This window comes from Micropterus dolomieu, linkage group LG13, assembly GCF_021292245.1.
Source record: "Micropterus dolomieu isolate WLL.071019.BEF.003 ecotype Adirondacks linkage group LG13, ASM2129224v1, whole genome shotgun sequence".
NCBI lineage: Eukaryota > Metazoa > Chordata > Actinopteri > Centrarchiformes > Centrarchidae > Micropterus > Micropterus dolomieu.
Genome location: NC_060162.1, coordinates 11,123,637 through 11,144,104, shown reverse-complemented (window position 1 = coordinate 11,144,104; position 20,468 = coordinate 11,123,637). Strand labels below are relative to the sequence as shown.

Sequence of the window (20,468 nt, the reverse complement as noted above, 5' to 3'; positions counted from 1 at the left end):
CTGTTACCTCCCGTAGAAACATTTAATTTGACCACAGAAAAGAGATTATGTAAAAACCACTCCTTTCAAATGAGATAAAAGTATTTTACTGCAATGTGTGCAGAACGTTTTCTGCTATCAATTAATTTCATGCAGTTGCCTTTATTTTTATGCCACCATATAAATCCCACATCAAGTTACCTAGTGTGGTAGACCATACTGCAACTTCACACAGTTAGATGAATGTCTATATCTGGTTCCTGGGTTTTACAGACAGATTAGCTGGTCTTAAATTAGCTAATTAATTCATGAGCTAACAAGCTACTAGCACCAGGTCACTAGATTTCCATTAAATGCTCACTGATTGGGAGCTCAGAAATCTAGAAAGGAGGCTAGCCAGATGTGTTGGGTGGTGCTGGTTCTTCCCTGTTGAGAGGCCAGAGGAGAGTGTAGCCTCAGCCTCACCCTAACAGCCCACCCTCCTTGTTTTCTATGCTGTTGCTGTTGCAGCTGCTTTGATGACCAGAGGATAGTCTCCACAAATGGCAACTGTTTTGTTTATTTTAAATTTTCCTCTTAAATAACACACATGTATCCAGGCATACCTTCCCACACTGACTCCTTCCACATCCTGTCATATTTTACTTTGTTGAGTGAATACACTAAATTGCCATTCCCAACTTTTTGTGTGTGGACTCAACAAGCCTGAGTCAAGTTTGTAACATAACATATTTATGTTTGAGGTCATTAAAGTTTCGTGGGGGTTTCTTTTTTTCAGATTTGTATGTCTCCTTCTCATCAAGCTCACTTACGTTTCAGCTAAAAAGCTCTTACTGTACGCTACCAGCCCAGGCACAAATACAGCCATCCTGTATCAAAAAAGCCCAAGGCTTCTGTAAAAGTGTAGACGTGGGTTCAACACAGTAAATAATAATATAGCCCTGATCTTTGGGAAACCCTAGTTCTGAAATCAACTCCTTTGTTTAAGGTGAGGCTTGAGTTACTCCCAGATGGTATATTTGAGTTATATTTGTATACTCTTTGGGTTATGAATGCGACCCTCTTTTGTGCAGCAACAGCATCTAAGGCAGTATGAGGAAGTACTTTCTTAACTGAATAAGCAGGGACTAAAGTTCTCAAAGTGTTTTTCAAAAGCAAGTAAGCAATTAGTCAAATGTGGCGCGTGGTTTCTGCATACGGAGTCTATTGTTATCGAAGATTCACTGCTAGATTAGCAATACACATCATTCCCCCTCTATCGAGTGGTATCACAGTTGGTAAAAAGAGCACAATTGCTTGAAAGTCTTTGACTGAATCTTCAGACTTCTAAGTACAAAAAGGACAGACAGTTTTCAACCACTGTAATATGTAAATTTTCTGGAAGCCATTTGAAGTTCAAACTAGTAGCCCTTTAGTGGGGCTGTGGTCATCCCATGTAAGTCATCCCTGTAGAGCGTTTACAGACAATAACCCATTAAGCCATTTGGGTCTACTTTTGATCCAGAACCAAGAGAAAGGGATAATCTATGTACAATAATATGGGATTAAAAAGATAATTAAAACCACAGCCTTCAGCTTCCTTCAACTTCAACTTATAGGTGGAACCTATAAAATGAATACCTGCAGGTGGCAGTGTGACCGATGTTTAATAGCACAAGTGGCTGTTCCTCCAGCTTACAGATTATTATTATTACATTCACATCTATTATCAGCAACAAAACAGTTATACAACGTCACATCTGCACGATTCAGCACATCCAAAAATAGCTAAAGTAACTTCAAGTCAGTTGTTAGAAAGAAACACTGTACAAGATATCCAAAGAAGGTTAAAGTCAAGGGCAACTGGACTTGGTTGAAGATACTAGAAGGTGCCCTTGACTTTAACCTTCTTTGGATAACTATGACCTGGATGACTGAGAACCTTCACAGACAACTGTACAAGATAAGTTATTCTAATTTAATTAGTGAGGTATATTAGATAAATTAAGTCTTCTAATTATAACATAGTTTTAAAAAGTTCCATTTAACAGTTGCTATGCCGAGGCATTAACAGATGTAGTCTTTCTCATGAGGTCAAAATGATTAATACTGACATTTGTAACATTTTAAAAATGCAATTCACTGCCATTGCGGTTTCCAGGTTTTGTCCTTGGCATTGAGCAATCCAGCTGACTTTCATCTTCTTTCCATGTAGTTGTGGACGGACTTGTTAAAAACTGCCAGGAAGAAATCTGCGTCTTCCACCGTGATGCACATAGGGGGTTTGATGCGGAAGGTCTATGTGAAAAATAGAGAAGAGGGGAAATTATGGTGCACCAGGGATACTGACTACAAGGAAAATGTAACCAGGTCAGGTGACATTCCTTTTTAGAGTCATTGATTATTCATGAATTTTCCTGAATATTCCTTACTGGACGCTTTTGTGTAGAAGTCGGGGCCCATGTCGGCTCTGTGACCTGACTTAATTCCAGGAGGTACAGAAATGTAGAAATAGCCCATAAGCTTCCTATTTCGTTATAACAATTGTGCTGTAATTGCAGTAGACATTACAGAAGAGGATGTTCTGAAGAGTTCTATATACAATTCTCATGTTCTTAAAGGGAAACATAATTTGAGACATACTTTAGGGCCTCAACTACTAGCACAGCAACATTAATGTGTCAAAACATACAATGCACGTTTTTTATGAGGCTTAGCATAAATACTTCGTCAGTTTTTTATCTTGTGGTGCTATCACAATTTAGCCTAGTAGGATTTAGAGAAGTAGGAGTGAAGTACCTGCAGTATTTTATTTTCTATAGCCAGAAAAGCCGCTGTGCAGTTATTTCAGACTGCCAGTGCTTCACACCAAAGTTATAATTTTGATAAGTGATGAGCAGAGCTAGAAGCAGAATTACCCAAGAAGGTGAGCTCCACACAAGTAGGGCTGTGCCTGACGCAGGCAGGAAATTTTCATAAAGGCAACACAAACAAACATGGAGGAGAGTGAACATGACAGAGAATAGGGTAATTCCAAACAGGAGAAGGACTCCAATCAGCCAAGACATGATGAGTAGCTCATACTTAAAGAGGGCCCAAACCCATATTTTGATAATGATGCTGCAGACAGGTCCCCACAACAGACTCAAACTATGCAAGAATAATGTCAAACAGTATGTAGAGAGATTATGGTCAAAAGTACAGTCGAGTTTATAATGTATTTTTTTTAATAAGTAATAGACCTTTCCATGTGGTCATTTTATATAAATTATTTATACACTGAATTTACAGAAAATTTCCAAATCGTGATATGTATCGTTACCTGGATATGAAATTACCTACATCGGGTTATGAGATTTTGGTCATAATGCACAGCCCTAAACAAAAAAATCAAAAAATAGTGACAACATTTTCCATACTGAAATTTAAATGTCATCAGAGTGATTCTTTTTGTAAAGACTCTACCAAAAGCAACGAGGATCTTTCTTGATGCAGGGTAAAAAGAAGCTCTATTTAAAATGTTATGCAAACGTGTTCGTATTCAACAAAACACGTTGTGTGATGTAGATGCCAGCCGTGTTCATACCATGCGTTCACTCAGCAAAAAATAAACTGACAGAGGGGACAGATGGTGAGTGCTGCTACCTGTCCGTAGACTCCTCCTTTCCCTATCAGGACTCCCATGTTCTTGACGTCCTCAAAGATCTCACTCATTGCTTCAGAAGAGAGCGGGTCCCTACTGGCCTGTGGAGGACAGAGAGGAGGTGAAAGGTTGAATGATGCTGGATGTGTTAAGGTGACCATGGTAATTATAGTAATTAACTATAAGAGCACAGTCCAACTGCTAGTGTCAGTAATAATTCATATTCAAATAATTTTCAAGCACCTAACCTCTAATTGCTAAGAGGCTGTACATCTGAATATTGGCAAGGCCAACTTGTGCATAAGATTTCCACTATTAGTCAGCCACATCTACAATTTCCAGGCTTTTATAGCTGTTGGGTAAAAAACATGCAGTTCAAACATGGCAGCACAAAATGGTCTCCTCAAGGGATGATGAATTTCTGCTCATGGTCAGTCAGTTACTATTTTAAACTGAATTGTATTTTTTTAAAATGTAGTGTTGAGATGTAACATTTCTCCAACTTGAGGCAATACGTCACGAATTGTGTTTTTTTGTATGCTGAAATGGAAGTGGAATATAACGAAAGAAAATGTCTAGGAAACCAAGATAAGATCCCCTTTCTTTGTGAGGGGCATCTAAAGTGTGTGGACAAGTTTATATATACATATTGTGTTGTTATTAAGACTGTCAGCGATCAGAGTCAATTTGTTTTTAAATGCTCACATCTGAGGCTGTAGTTTCCTTCTTGCCATTACAGTGATGAACATTTTAGTGGTTGCTATGTCATACATACATACATACATACATACAGTATCTCACAAAAGTCAGTACACCCCTCACATTATTGTAAATATTTGATTATATCTTTTCATGTTACAACACTGAAGAAATGACACTTTGCTACAATGTAAAGTAGTGAGTGTACAGCTTGTATAACAGTTTAAATTTGATGTCCCCTCAAAATAACAGATCACACTGACATTAATGTCTAAACATCTGGCCACAAAAGTGAGTTCACCCCTAAGTGAAAATGTCCAAATTGGGCCCAAAGTGTCAATATTTTGTGTGGCCACCATTCATTTCCAGCACTGCCTTAACCCTCTTGGGCATGGAGATCACCAGAGCTTCACAGGTTGCCACTGGAGTCCTCTTCCACTCTTCTATGACGACATCACTGAGGTAGTGGATGTTAGAGACCTGGCGCTGCTCCACCTTCCGTTTGAGGATGACCCACAGATGCTCAATAGGGTTTAGGTCTGGAGACATGCTTGGCCAGTCCGTCACCTTTACCCTCAGCTTCTTTTGCAAGGCAGTGGTCGTCTTGGAGGTGTGTTTGGGTTATCATGCTGGAATACTGCCCTGTGGCCCAGTCTCTGAAGGGAGGGGATCCTGCTCTGAAATTCAGTATGTCACAGTACATGTTGGCATTCATGGTTCCCTCAATGAACTGTAGCTCCCCAGTGCCGGCAGCACTCATGCAGCCCCAGACCACGATACTCCTACCACCATGCTTGACTGTAGGCAAGACACTCTTGTCTTTGTACTCCTCACCTGGTTGCCGCCCACACGCTTAACATCATCTGAACCAAATAAGTTTATCTTGGTCTCATCAGACCACAGGAATCCATGTCCTTAGTCTGCTTGTCTTCAGCAAACTGGCTTGTGCATCATCTTTAGAAGAGGCTTCCTTCTGGGATGACAGCCATGCAGACCAATTTAATGCAGTTTCCTGCGTATGGTCTGATCACTGTCAGGCTGACCCCCCACTACTTCAACATCTGCAACAATGCTGGCAGAACTCGTACATCTATTTCCCAAAGACAACCTATGGAAATGACGCTGAGCACGTGCACTCAACTTCTTTGGTCGACCATGACGAGGCCTGTTCTGTCCTGTTAAACCGCTGTATGGTCTTGGCCACCGTGCTGCAGCTCAGTTTCAGGGTCTTGGCAACCTTTTTATAGCCTAGACTATATTTATGTAGAGCAACTGTTCTTTTTCTCAGATCCTCAGAGAGTTCTTTGCCATGAGGTGCCCTGTTGAACTTCCAGTGACCAGTATGAGGGACTGTGAGAGCAATAACACCAAATTTAACACACCTGCTCCCCATTCACACCTGAGACCTTGTAACACTAACAAGTCACATGACACCGGTGAGGGAAAATGGCTAATTGGGCCCAATTTGGGCATTTTGTCTTAGTGGTGTACTCACTTTTGTTGCCAGTGGTTTAGACATTAATGGCTGTGTGATGTGTTATTTTGAGGGGACAGCAAATTTACACTGTCATACAAGCTGTACACTCACTACTTTACATTGTAGCAATTGTTATATTTGTTGAAATTCTCTTTACATTCACAGCAATCAATAAATCAAAAGCTCTGAATGAAAAAAATCAGGTATCTGTGGCAGGGCTGACCTGCCTACCTGCATGCACTCTGCCCAGTGCACTCACTGCCAATGAAAATGCGTTTTGGGGGTGGCTGCAGAGGAAGGCTTGAGCGTAGGGGTTTAGGATTTTTTCAGTTGGATACTTCAAAATCTAGATGTCTTTTGCTTGTTTCTCCAATGTTGTCTACCTCAACTTTAATATAACAATTAATTCATCCAAAATAAATATGAAAAACGTGTCTCAATAATATTTCAATATTTTAGTAAAATTAAAATTAGAGTAAAAAAACACATTATAATAATGATAATAGTAGCATATTTTAAAATGTGTCTTATTTCCTTGTCACTGCTGTCTTATGATATTTGTCCGATACTGGATCAGAAAAATACTGGACCGCAATTTCAAAAGGATTGCAGTGACAGAAGTATTTTTACTCAAGTACCTGACTTAAAACTTAAAATGGTTATAACATGGCTTTATTTCATCACTGGAGTAATATGCAGTAAGATAATCACAGGTAAATGCATTTTTTCATCAGTGCGGGGCAAGGAAAATAATTGGAACGGATTACAGACTTCAGTCTTTCTGCTTCCAAGTCTATGCCCTAGAGGACATGAAATATCAATTTACTTTTCACACAACACAGATGTTTTCAGTGACAGTCACACATTGTCAGTCCTTATGCCATTTAAGCCATTTTCTCACTCATAAATGGCCATTAAAAGTAAACATAAATTATAAAACGGCCTGACATTAGATGACGCATGGTGTAACGTTACGATACTGTAAGCAGCGGTGCAGAAATTACTTTAAACATGGGGAAGATGAAGAAAAATACATTTTAAGTGTTTTCTTCTAACAGAAACATATTACTCGTGTTGATAGTTCTAACATATTGCTTGGGGACAAAAGGTAAACAGGATTTGTGCTGTCGTCTTCACAAAGCACTTGGAGATGCTTTTTCTCCAAGTGTTTGTGCTGCATAGAAGTTGTTCTGCTTTACAGAGCACCACATTGTTCGATTTCTGTCTAAAATACTCCCAAACTTAAGTTGGTCATAGGCAAGATTTTTTAGCCGCAGCTTGTTCTCTGGAGGAATCCCTCCAGAACCTGTTGCAGCGCTTCATTGTGATGTGTCGACGCATGTTATGTAATTCGACTTCTTTCCCGCTAAATCGCCCCAGCCCCATTAGAGAGGCCAAAATCCTTCTACCTATATTGCTGGCACAACACTCACAAACACTGAAATATTATGCAGTGTAGGAAATTGTCACAAACCACAATGACTGCATGGGGCGAAGAGTAACATTGGTCATAATAACAACAACAGGATATTTGCCAAACAGCACTGCAATTGCCTCAAAAATGCTTGAAATGATTTAAAAAGCCAAAACTGAAACATTTCACAGAATGTTACTATGTATTTACTACTCGGCCTCTGTACTGACTCTTCCCTTTGCTGGCTCTTTTTTAAACACAATATCTGCCAGTATCAACAGGAACCTCAGTCAATAGTACATGTACTGCAGCTGAGATTGTTCTCTACACAATTACGGATGGTCGCTGCTGCTCAGGCTAATGGTTAACTGGGGCAATGCTGAACCATACCCCCGGGGGGCCCAAAACACACACGTTGTTCCAGCATGTGAGGAGAAGTGAGTGTCATTTCTGTTACAAACTCAATACCTTGTCTTTGACCATTTCCACACCGATCTGCAGGCCTTTTCCACGGACATCACCGATAATCTCATACTTGTCTCTGAGTTTTGCCAGTTCTGTCATCAGATAAGTGCCCACATTAAGACTGATCTGCTGCGCACCGTCCTCTTTGATAGTCTGTAAGGTAAAAATAAATTCACTGTGCAGTCTACAACAACAACGCGCAGAAATACACTGAATTTTGATTAAAATGAACTCTCTCTCCTGATAAAAAAGACTGATGTACAAATAGAATATGGATTCTTACATCAAGCACTGATGAAGCAACAGCACAAGCCACAGGATTTCCTCCAAAGGTGTTGAAGTGAATCCCCTTGGCAAATGAGGCAGCAATTTCTGGAAAACACATGAGTAAACAAGCTTACACCCCCACCCGTTACTTCTTCAAATTAAAATCTCAGCTAAAAATATATTTCCTCAGACTGCATGCATTGCAAATGATTTGTGGAAATATCAAAGTGTTTTCACGATGGTTTCTGAACCTTGAAAATTACACCCAGTAAGACTTCAGAACAACATCAAAAAACAACAGTGGGCTCTCTGAGTGAAGTAATGTTAGTACATATAATGGTTGATTATTAAGTGAGAAAGCTGCAGCAAATAGCTACCTCAACAAAAAAAAGGAACAACCTGTGATCAGACATCAAGTCACCGGAGAAATTAATTCAAACTCTCAACTCACAAAATTAATCTGTATGATTCATCCATCACTACTGGGAAACCAGACAGATGTTGTCTCATCTCATCTCTTTCCATGCATCTCGCCAATTTAATAGTGGAAATAACAACACACTATACTCACTCTTTGAAACTGTAACTTTTATAGAAGCAGATTTTCAACAAAGGCTTTTAAAGTATTATCTCACCTGGTGTTGTAACAACAGCTCCCATTGGGAAGCCATTACCAATGCCCTTTGCCATTGTAACCATGTCAGGAATGACATCATGACCTTGGAAACCCCAGAAGTGGCTTCCTGTTCGCCCAAATCCAGTCTGGACCTGTCAGGTGTATATTCACAAGTTCCACCATTGCAGTCCATTAATGCTTAACCTTAGAAAGCCTTGTTATATGATGTTTGCTTTATATGCCTCTCTCTTGGGCATAAAATAGCAACTTTGTCATTGAACTGCAAGCTTACATGTGCAGAAATCCTTATCTTTTATGCTAAGTTATTCTGCACTGACATGTTGTCCTATGAGCATGCTGTAATGACCATTTTTTATTACAAATGGGTAAAATGACTATGTGTAATGTGAACAAACCCACAGAGAATTATCACCTGTAGTTCCCCTCAGCAGCAGGCAGCTGTTTTTAGTGAAAAAGCTCTGATAAACCCGCTGAACACCACCTGCCCAGCACCAAAAGGCCAACAGACAAATTTAGCGAATAGCTGGTGAACAGAGTGGAGCGTTTAGCATCTAAATAGTCAGATATTTCCCTCAGGAGTTGATGGAGAACAAAACAGCTATAAGTAGAGTGAATAGGACTTGCCGAAAACAAATCTCCAAATCAATGATAATGTTGCTCAGTGTTTAATGGATGTTAAAATAGAGGAACTAACAGTAACATACTATAAAGGAGTTTCTTTACTCCAAACATTCAATCAAACAGTAAAGACTTATTATTGTTCATACAAATAGTTGCAGAATAGATGCTCTGTTAATTCACTGCACTGTAATGCCCAAGTATTTTTATTCCAATTAATATAGAAGTTTGAATTGTAAATGGATAAAAATATTTCAAATATACAAAAATGTGTATCTAACCTCATCAGCAATGCAGACCCCTCCTCTCTCTCTTACAAGTTTGTAAGCCTCTTTGAGGTAGTTTTTAGGGTACTGCACAGCTCCTCCGACTCCCTGTACAAATCAAACACATCCCACAGTCCCATCTTAATGAACACAAGCACTCGTCACACTGAGCCTGAGAAAACAATAAACATGGAGTGAAAACAATGGCGTGAAAACAAAGGACTCTGTTCTCACCTTTCCGTTATCAGTTAAATTTACTCAATCCATTTACTTGCAAATATTACTGTAAAGACAATATCTACTGTCAACATACTGTCTGCATCTAAGACCATATAGTACCTGAATAGGCTCTCCAAAGAAAGCAGCAATTTGACTTGGGACACTCGTAGCAAATGTCTCTTTTAACTGTCCAATGTATTGTTCATTTGCCATGCAATGACCTGTGGGATCAAACAAAGTTAAGTCCTTTATATTAAACTAATACAGACATTATCATGCAAATACACATTGCTTTACCAATGCCTGTCTTTACACAAAAGGGGGCTGAGCAATTATTTAATGTATTATTATTCATTCCATATCCATATTGTCCTCTATATCAACTAACAACTATATTTAACCAACAGCGGCAGGGTTGTTAGTGACTGATATTAATATTATATTGCAGTCACGTAGGTATGCGAAAGTACTGTACTGACCATTTCATTTCCAGGTAGACTCTCTAGGTGAGCCACAGGCATACTACATTGCTAAAATACCTGAACATGGTAAAAGGTCAAAATAGGTAAATGATCAACAGTAGGAGACATTGAACTCTATACAGGCAATTCAATACTTCTTTTGTCTCATTTTCAGGGTTACAACTTACCTGTTTTACGGCAGATTTTATAGAAAGAAATCTATTTTGGGAATTGCAACGCTACATAAATTCATTACAATACACATCCCTTTAAGGTGTTGCAGAGCTCGGTACAGAAATACTAAACACTTGAAAATGTTTCCCCACCTTGGATAAACACTCTCAAAAGTCAAGCATTCACTCTTACAAATGATGCAGTTTAATGTGGATGTTGTGCTGCCTTTAAATACATATGCAATTGAAAAAGAACAATATGAGAACACAATGTCCTCATTGTGCATGAACACAACCGATTAAATAAAAACTAAGGTTAATGTTTGTAGGAATATTGCAAAAGGGTTCATAATGCTTAATCTCAATGGTCATGTTTTTTCCTGTTTATGAGAACAATGTGGGTGGGCTGAGCCATGGGTGCATGCGTTTGTGTACCTGGGGCACAGCTACATTCTCTGATGGTCTGCACAGGAGAGTCCCTGCAGTGGCTTCCTCCCCATGGACCTCTGAACACATCAGGACACATGGTCTGTTTGTTGGGCAGAAATCTAGTCAGCTGACAGCAATTATCACTCATAATGAACGCAGCACAAAGAGATCCTCGTGAAAGTTGAAATGTTGCCACCGCATTATTCACCTGTACTTCAGATATCTATGGAATCTATACAAAAACAAGAAGTCAAGAAGCTGTTTAATGCAAAACATGTGAAATTTAATTAGTTCAATTAATGCACACAATAAAAACAGATCACACATTTTGTGTGTTCTTTCTGCTTCCAAGTCTATGCCCTAGAGGACATGAAATATCAATTTACTTTTCACACAACACAGATGTTTTCAGTGAGATGTTTATCTTCCATACATACAACTGTTTATTTATATCATCATATAATATATTTACATTTATTAAAATAGAAATAATAATATGCATCGTCAAGTATACTTTTCTTATGATACTGCATTGTAATACATACATACATTTGTGCAGCCTAAACCATTGGCAATGGGGTATTTATATGCTGCGTTGGAAGTTAGACCCATAGTCTGCGGGCTGCCACCATGGTATGACCCTCTGGAAGAGAAAAATAAATCAGAAACATTTTGGACAGTATTTTGCAAGGTGGTAGAAAAATATTCTACTTTAGTGAAAACTTTGCGTGTCGTGAGTGTGTGTGTGCAGAGGAGCAGGCAGAGCCAGATGCATCGCCGGAGCTTCTGTACAAATAAATACTTACAGTTGCACCGGATTCTGCTCTATACAGAGCCGTTTACTGGCCGGAGGAGCTCAAAATTAATTTATTTTATTAAATTTACTTTTTAATTAAAATATTTGAGATTAAAAGAGCCTGTGTTCATCACTAACATTACGAATTTGATAAGGCGCCTAAATATACAGTGCGGTCCCTTGAAAATAGATACGTGCCGACTGGAAAAAGATATTCACAAGCACAGAGTGAGAGTAAAGATTACTATGTAATCCCCACGCCCCGCCCCACAACTATCAGTTAAAAACATAGTCAGACTTGCCACCGGCAACACTGGGAGAAATCCAGCAGGAAGGGTCGAGCTGTGGTCACTTCAGCAACTCGTTATACAAAAACATGACAGTGATCAGTGTTTTAAAAAAAGTTTTCAATGTGTCAAATTTTGAAAAAAATGGTTTCTATATTTTAAAAAGGTCTGACAATATGTTGGACCCATGCTGTGTCCAGATATCAGGGTCTTCACTTCCATTGTCCTCCACTGGTTTTCACATCTTAGTTACACACTAGGCGAAGGAGCACACAAACTCAGCATGAATGTGATTATAATAAATTCTTTAATAAACTCTGTGTAACTTAAACATTTTTCGCTGTGCTCTTAAATTTCTTTGCACATGTGCTCCTTGGGACAAAGGTGAGCTTAGAGCACTGACCCAGCAAAATACAGTGAGTTCAATCACGTAACTCAGGCAAAGGCTGCACTGAAGCAACACACCGGAGGATACTTTTAAAAGGAGAGATACATTAGTATTGGATCGGGACTCGGAATTGGCAGATACTCAATATTAAATGACTGGGATCAGGATAGGGGGGAAAAAAACATGATTGGGACATGTCTACAAAGAACATTTTTTCTCATTCCTGAGTAGAAGAATAATTAACCTTGCAATCTGGTGTTTATTCAAACTGTGCACTTCTCCTATCTGTGCTTCATAAAATGATCTATTTTTGGAATCTTCAGCCTAATAAAAAAATGACATACTTTTGACGTAACTGTGAAGCACATAAAGATGTCTCTCTCTATTCAAAATTCTTAAAAAAGACTTGTACCTGAAAGTGATGATGTCAAAATTGCCTGTGTGAAGTCGAGCCATCAACATGGCCAGGTCATTGGCTTCTGAGCCGCTGTTGGTCAGATATACAACCTGGACAGAGGGAACACAGACCAGCAAGCATTTTAATTACAGCCTACGTGTTTATCCAGCCTCCTGCCTTCCAGTCCAAAAAAACAAATCCCCCACAGTACCTTAAGAGGATCCGGTAAGTAGGAAGCTAGTTTCTCACAATACTCATGAAGAGGAGGATAGACGTAGATGTTAGTGGTATGCCACAGTCTCTTCAACTGCTGCTCTGCGGCTGCTGTTACTTTCCTGTACCCACAGATGTCAGGAACACAAGTGATCAGAAAGAAATATGCTTTAACTGTGCGACACAGCAAAGTAAAAATGACCTTACGGGTGGCAGTGGCCCACACTGACAGTAGCCACACCAGCAAACAGATCCAGATATCGCCTCCCGTCCACATCCCACAGCCACTGCATGTATCCCTGGTGGATGAACACTGGTTTCTTATAGTAGGTAACCTTCATGATCATCGGGTTGCAATTCTGTCTGCGGATCTCCATCATCCGCTCTTTGGACATACCCTGGACCAAGACAAATACACGGGATAGGAGAAAATCATCTTTTTTTTCTTTGAAAACAGCTTTCAAAGATACAGGCTGTGTGGGTGTGAGTGTGAAAATACCAATGTAATTTATATTGACAATAAATGTACCAGCATGTTTATATTTACTTAGTTTGACATATAACATTTTATATCCATTACAGAGGTGATTACACAATACAGGGCGCGACAGAGACAATGTATGTCTCCAGGATATTGCTATCACCTTGTATTCCTCTGGTTTGAAATTGCATGGGGGCATCTCTGGGACGCCTGTGGGAGAGTATTTGGAGGCTGACTGCTGACATAATGCACCTGTGAAATAATTGCCATTGAAGTTTAGACAGCGAAATAAAAGATAGTTATTTTCCATGAGCTGACTGCGTAACTTGGCCGAGGCTGGTCAAAGCTTCACATCACATTTCTGTGACATTTTGGAGTCACTTATGAAACAACCTGTTGGTAACATTTTACCCAGAGGTCTTCCAACTCTTATATTTCTTTCTACGCCCTTATTATCTACAGACAGACACACATTAGATGTCACATTTAATTTAGTGTTGATACTTACTTAGTTCACCTTAGACATCACATTGTGCAACACTAGATAACGTTTGGCATGTTTACCCTTGGTTGGAGCACTGGTGTGGCTGGCAACTCTTCAATTTATTTGACAAAAAAACCCCCTGAATGCTGTATTTCACCCCTGGAGAAACATTCAACTTATAAACAGAGGAGTGGGGATTATTTAATGGTGTAATGGGGTAATGGTGGGGATTAAGGTCTAAATAACTGTTCCTCTTTGTAGCCTCAATTTAATCAGTCCTGGTGACATAATAGAATAGAATAAAATTATTGTATTTAGTATTACAATTACCTTTTTAATGTAATCTGCTGCAATATAATTTGCTGTAGTTACTCAAATGTGTAGGTCACCCTATCAAATACGCCTTGTTTGCATAATGTAATTTACATATCACTGGATAGTGGTTGCACTGATTTCAGCACTCTCAGCTGGCTGCACCGAGCTAAAACTAAAGAAGTCTAATACAAAGGCCCTGCAATAATGTTAAGTTTTTGTTAAAAGTGTTTTACAGAGGAGTTTATTAACTGCATGGTCCATTTGGAGGATGTGGTTTGTGATGCTATTTAACTGTATTGCATACAGAGAGATGTTTTTGTTATTTAGCCTTCCCTTGTTGATGTGAATGGGGTGAACAAAATAATAAAAACATAATGATGTTTTTGTCATTAATAGGCAGTACATCCCACAGCACCAAAAACACATAATCAACACCCCTCTTAGTAAAACAGTCTCTACAAAAACTGAACACTATAAACTGTGGGAGAAAGTCCATTTACTTCTACTTCACTACATTTCAGAGTGAAATATTGATCTTTTTACTCCACTACATTTATTTAACAGCTGGACAAGTTACTTTAAAGATTAGGATTTAACAAACAAAACATGTGGTCAATTTAGACATATTACACTGTGTTATAGATTAAACTATCCGATCATATTTAAAGTAGTTAAAATGGCTCCACATGCACCAGCTCTAATATTAAAATGCTGTTTACGCATTAAGCATCAGTAATAGAATTCCAATAATATGCTATGTATAATAATATTAGTCTCCAAACTGGCAGTCCACTTAAATATCGCCAGTTAACTTTAGATAACGTTGTGGATTTATTAACGTTAATTTGGGTTACAGGCTAAAAACTGGGCAATTCGTTGCGGTTATTAAGTTCCAAAAGTTACATTTACAACATTTTAAACCGGTCGGTTTAAAGTCAAATAATTAAGAAGCTCGACCTTATTAACAACCGTGCCTTTTCTGCACTGCCTTACTATGACAAACCTAAAAGCTAACTTAAATACACCCCGTGTTCAGGTTGTGTAAAATGGCTTAGCTGATCATAACTAGCGTTAACTCTTTCTGGTTTTTCTTCTTCTTCACGGTAACTCACCACCTGCCAAGTGGAATTTGGCCAAACCGGGCCGACAGCAGGACTGTCCTGTTAAAACTGCACAGCGGCCACTTAGACTGGATACAACTTTATACATGTTGAGCAGGTACAGAGAGGGCACACGGCTATCCTACTAACTTCGCCGTCTGACACTCAGCACACGACCTACTTCAAGCTTTTCTCTCTCTAAAAAGCATAGCCCGCAAAAGGTTTGTGGGATGGGGAGTGTCCAGTCCACCGCACGGTCCATAACCGTTTCCACCAGTGCTACGTCATAGGATGCGTGCGCACTTAACAAGGAGGCTTAGTAACTGATATTTTCTATTTTTAACAACGAATATTGTTAGAAAAACATAAACAAGAACAAAAAAAAAACAACGTTCAAGGCGAGACACCACTGTTCAAAATGATGATTTTGCTTAAATCTGTCAATTTTCAGAATTCAACAATCTTGAATTATTAAAAGTTATTTGTCTATTTAATACCAAGTCCGTTAACTGCAGATCGCGTAAAATTCATCTTAGCATTTTTCATGTAAAAAGTTCAACTGGTCTATAATATAAAGGTATATTTTTAATAAATCCGTGAATTCTTTTTTTTTGATAAACCCTTCTGTAAATGTCTGGCCTATTGGTATATTATAACAATAAAACAAAAACAATGTGCTGGAAAATGGATTTGTGTGATATGCAAAAATCATTTAATGAGGAAATACCTCATTTGCATATTAAAAATAAATAACATACAAAGTTGTAATTTTAAAAAATCTTCTATTTATGTATACTTTCAGCTTGTAAAGTTTCATTGTGATATGAGTAAAGTTGAGAAAAAAGCCTATTTGACAGTGGTGTCTCGCCTTAATTGACTGAAATTAAAGTATAATTTCTAATGAATTCTTAGCTCTCTCTTGTTATTCACTGAAATAGAAACAACAATTAAACAACAATTCATAAAGACTGGTGTCTGTCTGGAAAAAGATAATTTCCCTTTTTAAATGAAGGGATTTCTTTCAATTTTTTGGCCTTTTTTGTTAAATACAGTAGAGGAACAGTGGCTGTCTGTAGTTTCAGATGTTATTGATCAGTGACAGATTGGCATGCTTTTTGCCTCGTTACTGATAATTACACACCTGTAATAATAACAGGCATGTAATTATCAACTTACTAGAAGACACCAAATGAAAATCAACACCCAAATACTATATAGACAAATGTAAATTTATTAAAAGCATGATTTTTATGGCAAGCTTTTCTAAAAAGACTTGATTGACTACTAGGATAAGAATTTGGTTTCAAATTGCATTTAGTATATGGGTTGCTGACTGTTTATAAAGTATCTATGCAAAAGAAAAAAACTGCCGTTTATCACTTAAATATCAGAGACGGAGTCACTTAAGGTTAGTGGTTTACATGGGCAAGCAAGTATCACAATACTATTTTCCCAAAAAACTAAACATCTTTTTAGAAATATATTTTTTAATTTACCACTTAACTGATCAAAGCAGTAAAAAATGTATATAAATAAAATAGTCTGTTAATGATGAACAGAGTAATACATTCCCACCTTTTCACTTTTCTCCTTTGTATGTACATGCACACATACACACCCAGCAAGCAGCTTTAAGATGTAGTGTTCTACAGGGAGCAGAGAAAAGACGTATACAAAAACTTGTGTTTGAGCTTTCTGCTATTTTGATTTTACACAAATAATTTTAACAGATACTCACATTACACCAGTATACAATATAGACAATATAATCTCATAAAATATATTTAAAAAGTTTATGACATGCTTGTGACGGATAAAAAGATGACAGACATATACAGTTATTAATCAGAAAGACAGCATATAGAAACTACATAGTTTATACAATCAATCGTATTCCTTATAAAGCTTATTATTCAGATCATTCAATCAAATTCTTTTGGATTCTCAAAATCAGAGAGCATCACTGCAGTGGAACCAGTGACGTCTCTTACGCTGAGAAGAAGGTGAAAAATAAATAACGGTATCCAGTTACAGCAAAATATTGTCTTTGCAACCATTTTTCAAGGATTCATCCAGTGTTTAATGTTTTTTGTCTCAGTCCCGTGGCTGAAACACGTCTTGCAATGTCCCAGACCTGCCAGTTATGGGCACCTAGTAAGTGGGCAGTGTGAACATGGTGGCAGTGTCAACGTAACCATTCATTGCCAGGACCATTTCGTCCTGGACTGGCATAGCGGTGTGACAGCAGGCCGCAGGCTTCTGTGTAGTGGTAACGGTGAACGATGTGTAGCAGTTCTCTGTCACTCCATTCGTCTCCAGGTCCTCACAAGGGCACCTGTCTTCTTCCATAACCTCTCTCTGTAGTAGCAGCACGTTGTCACTGTCCACTCCCTTCACCTTGCTGTAGTCCTCCCCCTGGGACATTTGGGGGCAGCTTTCGATGCGGCCACGGCCAGACACAACAGGCTGTAGAACCACCATATCCTCCTCGTTGATCCTCTGGACTTCAACGTACCCAGTGGGTCGGAGAACGGGCGACTGCAGACCAGCAGGTGCCAGTTTGTGGCCAATGCTGACGATGTTGACATCGCCGTGGGCCTGCGTCTGGGGATGGAGCAGGTGAGGCTGGTTGTTGCTCAAACAGTAGCTCGATCTGAGAGCCTCCTTGGTGCTGTAGCCAGGCTGGGCAAGGTAGGAGGACATGCAGCCTGGGGGTAGCAGGCTGTCAGAAAGACAGTGCTGTTTGGCCATCTCAAGTGAACTCCTTTGTTCCTGTGGGCTTGAGCTGTACTGGGGCAGTGGAGAAAACACAGAAGGCCAGGTTTTCACCCTACCACTGGACATGTCAGGGCTAACCATGCCTTCATGAGCATAGGTCAACATTTCCTCCTCCCAGTCCTTCTGGTGCCTCTGTGCCTCCGTCCCCATTTGACTGCTTTCCTGATCTGTTTGCCTCTCTTCTTCTTTTGCCTCGCCACACTTATCCATCAGCAGAACGTGGCTGTCGCAGCTGCCCCGGCCGGAATCGCAGTCAGATGTGGAGCTCTCAGATTTGAGGCAACCATCATGTAGATCCTTGCTTTCCTCCAGGATCAGCTCCTGCTCCTCAGGGACATAAACCTCTAAGTATTCCACCAGCAAGTCCTCATAGTTAGATGATGTGGTTGGGGGGAAATTGGACACCAACAGTGCACTGAGGGCCTCTTTTGACTTGCCATTCTACACACAGAGAAGAAAACTCGATTACACAAAAGTATTTGCAGCAGATTAGGAGAGTTACTGTATAAATCAAAACATTGTCCTATATGATGCTCCCTTACCTTAAGTAGCTGCTTGTCAAATCCTTTAATTTTAGGACCAGGGACTGGTGGCAGAATACAATGCTTCAGACTTCACACACACAAAAAAAAAGAGATGTCAGGGCTTGTGAGCAGCAGGTGAAAATCAATAAACATGAGTGATAATACAAATCAATACTTCTCTTGTTAAATACTTTAAACGCCCAGAGTGATAGCAGTTATATAAGCAATTTTATTTTATGATCACATTTTAAGTATCTCGTTTTCTCAAGATATGGAATGTTTCAGTGTTGGTTTTTCATTATCTTACAATAACAAAATGATAAAGTAGTTTCCATTTACAATAATTAAATGCAAACAACTATAACTGTAACAAATTACAATAACATTTTAACTAGCTTTACCATCTTGAAATAACAGACATTGTTTTTGTTACCCTTACACTGAAATTCATCATTATCTATGACAATAAATTTGTAGAAAATTCATAAATATGAATTTGAACAACAATATGAACATCTTTCTGTGCTTATCACAACAAAGCAAGGACATAGCCTGTCTACATTTACCTGACATTTACCATTTATCCAAAGCGACTTACAATTGCTATACATCTCAGAGGTCGCACGCCTCTGGAGCAATTAGGGGTTAAGTGTCTTGCTCTTGGACACAATGGTGGATGGGTCACAATGGGGGATTGAACCTGGGTCTCTCACACCAAAGGCATAGTCTTATCCATTGCGCCATCACCACCCCCACCAGCAAGTTTGGTGCATAGCAATGTAATAACATCATTATCCTTGAATAACATGCTTAAAAATTAATATGAGAACCCTTTTATCTTGGCGTAATTCAATAGTTAAGTCATGATCACAAAGAAACTAGTTTGAGATCTTAGTATAATATAATCATTGAGTTGTGATCTTGAGGTTGGTGTGAAAACAACAGCTGCTCTGTGCCTCTGTAGCATATGTCATGAAACATGAATTCATATTACAATCAAAAATAAAAGTTAACATTTGACCAAACAAATTGTATAAGGAATTTGTGATCATTGGCTTACCTGTGGCTGTTCATGTGTAGCAACCATGTGAGGATGAGGAAGATAAAGGCAGAAAAAACGGTAATGAGGATCCACATTGACCTCTCCCGATGGAAATCTGTAAGATACAACATAAATGAATGAATTCATAGCCCGAGCTTTTAATTGCATCAATCCCTGACTTTACCCTACCTATATTTGGGACAGGCATCTGTAAGGGAAAGGTCTTAAATTCATTTCTTACAAAGCTCTTGCTCAGCAAAGATGGGAAACAGGCTAATATCAAGTTGTTTGTTTCAACCAGTATGAATACTGTATAAAACTTGTGCCTTTTCATCTCTCTTGTAAACCATACCGGTAAATCTGCATTGTTTAGTAGTACTATTGGATCTCAGTGCTGCATTTGACACGGTTGACCACAACATATTACTAGACAGACTTGAAAACTGGGTTGGACTTTCTGGCACAGTACTAAAATGGTTTGAATCCTACTTAAAGGACAGGGACTACTTTGTGTCTATGGGTAATCACACATCTGAGCTGACAAAAATGACATGTGGAGCTCCCCAAGGCTCCATTCTGGGGCCTCTTTTGTTTAACATCTACATGCTTCCACTGGCTCAGATTATGAAAAAAAACAAAATATGTTACCATAATTATGCAGATGACACACAGATTTACATAACCATTTCACCAGGGGACTATGATCCCATACGGGTGCTGAGTAACTGTATTGAGCAGGTCAACGGCTGGATGTGCCAGAATTTTCTTCAATTGAACAAAGATAAAACTGAAGTTATTGTTTTTGGAGCCAGGGAGGAACGATTGAAAGTCAGCGCTCGACTTCAATCTGTAATGTTAAGAACCACAAATCAAGCCAGAAATCTTGGTGTAGTCATGGACTCAGACCTGAATTTGAGGAGCCACATTAAGACAATTA

The 20,468-nt window shown here is 39.0% G+C and overlaps 2 protein-coding genes across 3 annotated transcripts; both read right to left on the bottom strand.

Moving 5' to 3' along the window:
- Positions 1 to 1,606: 1,606 nt before the first annotated feature.
- Positions 1,607 to 15,473, bottom strand: agxt2 (alanine--glyoxylate aminotransferase 2). Of its 2 annotated transcripts, none has more exons than XM_046067374.1 (14): positions 15,200 to 15,471; positions 13,452 to 13,540; positions 13,015 to 13,205; positions 12,806 to 12,929; positions 12,610 to 12,704; positions 11,276 to 11,369; positions 10,733 to 10,826; positions 9,784 to 9,884; positions 9,460 to 9,552; positions 8,559 to 8,691; positions 7,940 to 8,028; positions 7,660 to 7,809; positions 3,604 to 3,702; positions 1,607 to 2,256 (listed from the first exon to the last, which is right to left on the bottom strand). In XM_046067374.1, the coding sequence occupies exons 1-14, from the start codon at positions 15,294 to 15,296 to the stop codon at positions 2,155 to 2,157; spliced, it is 1,551 nt and encodes a 516-aa protein (XP_045923330.1). In that variant the 5' UTR covers positions 15,297 to 15,471; the 3' UTR covers positions 1,607 to 2,154. The 2 variants fall into 2 exon arrangements, with proteins under 2 accessions (XP_045923330.1, XP_045923331.1); XM_046067375.1 differs by lacking the exon at positions 1,607 to 2,256 and adding an exon at positions 2,423 to 2,435 and having other exon boundaries at positions 3,545 to 3,702; positions 15,200 to 15,473.
- A 922-nt stretch (positions 15,474 to 16,395) lies between these two features.
- Positions 16,396 to 19,978, bottom strand: prlra (prolactin receptor a). Its single transcript, XM_046067544.1, has 3 exons — positions 19,550 to 19,978; positions 18,508 to 18,577; positions 16,396 to 18,406 (listed from the first exon to the last, which is right to left on the bottom strand). Exons 1-3 carry the CDS (start codon positions 19,660 to 19,662, stop codon positions 17,339 to 17,341), a joined length of 1,251 nt encoding a protein of 416 aa, XP_045923500.1. The 5' UTR covers positions 19,663 to 19,978; the 3' UTR covers positions 16,396 to 17,338.
- Between the last annotated feature and the right edge of the window lie 490 nt (positions 19,979 to 20,468).

Bases quoted from the DNA above. Each gene is read 5' to 3' on its own strand.
- agxt2 (XM_046067374.1), bottom strand. From the start codon at position 15,296: ATGTATAAAGTTGTATCCAGTCTAAGTGGCCGCTGTGCAGTTTTAACA. The intron at 8,692-9,459 runs GTTAGATACACA...TACACCTGACAG, and splicing joins GGGTCTGCATTGCTGATGAG to GTCCAGACTGGATTTGGGCG. The intron at 8,029-8,558 runs GTGAGATAATAC...TGTGTTTTCCAG, and splicing joins AGCTGTTGTTACAACACCAG to AAATTGCTGCCTCATTTGCC.
- prlra (XM_046067544.1), bottom strand. From the start codon at position 19,662: ATGTTGTATCTTACAGATTTCCATCGGGAGAGGTCAATGTGGATCCTC. The intron at 18,578-19,549 runs GTAAGCCAATGA...GTGTGTGTGAAG, and splicing joins CTACACATGAACAGCCACAG to TCTGAAGCATTGTATTCTGC. The intron at 18,407-18,507 runs GTAAGGGAGCAT...CTCTGTGTGTAG, and splicing joins TTGACAAGCAGCTACTTAAG to AATGGCAAGTCAAAAGAGGC.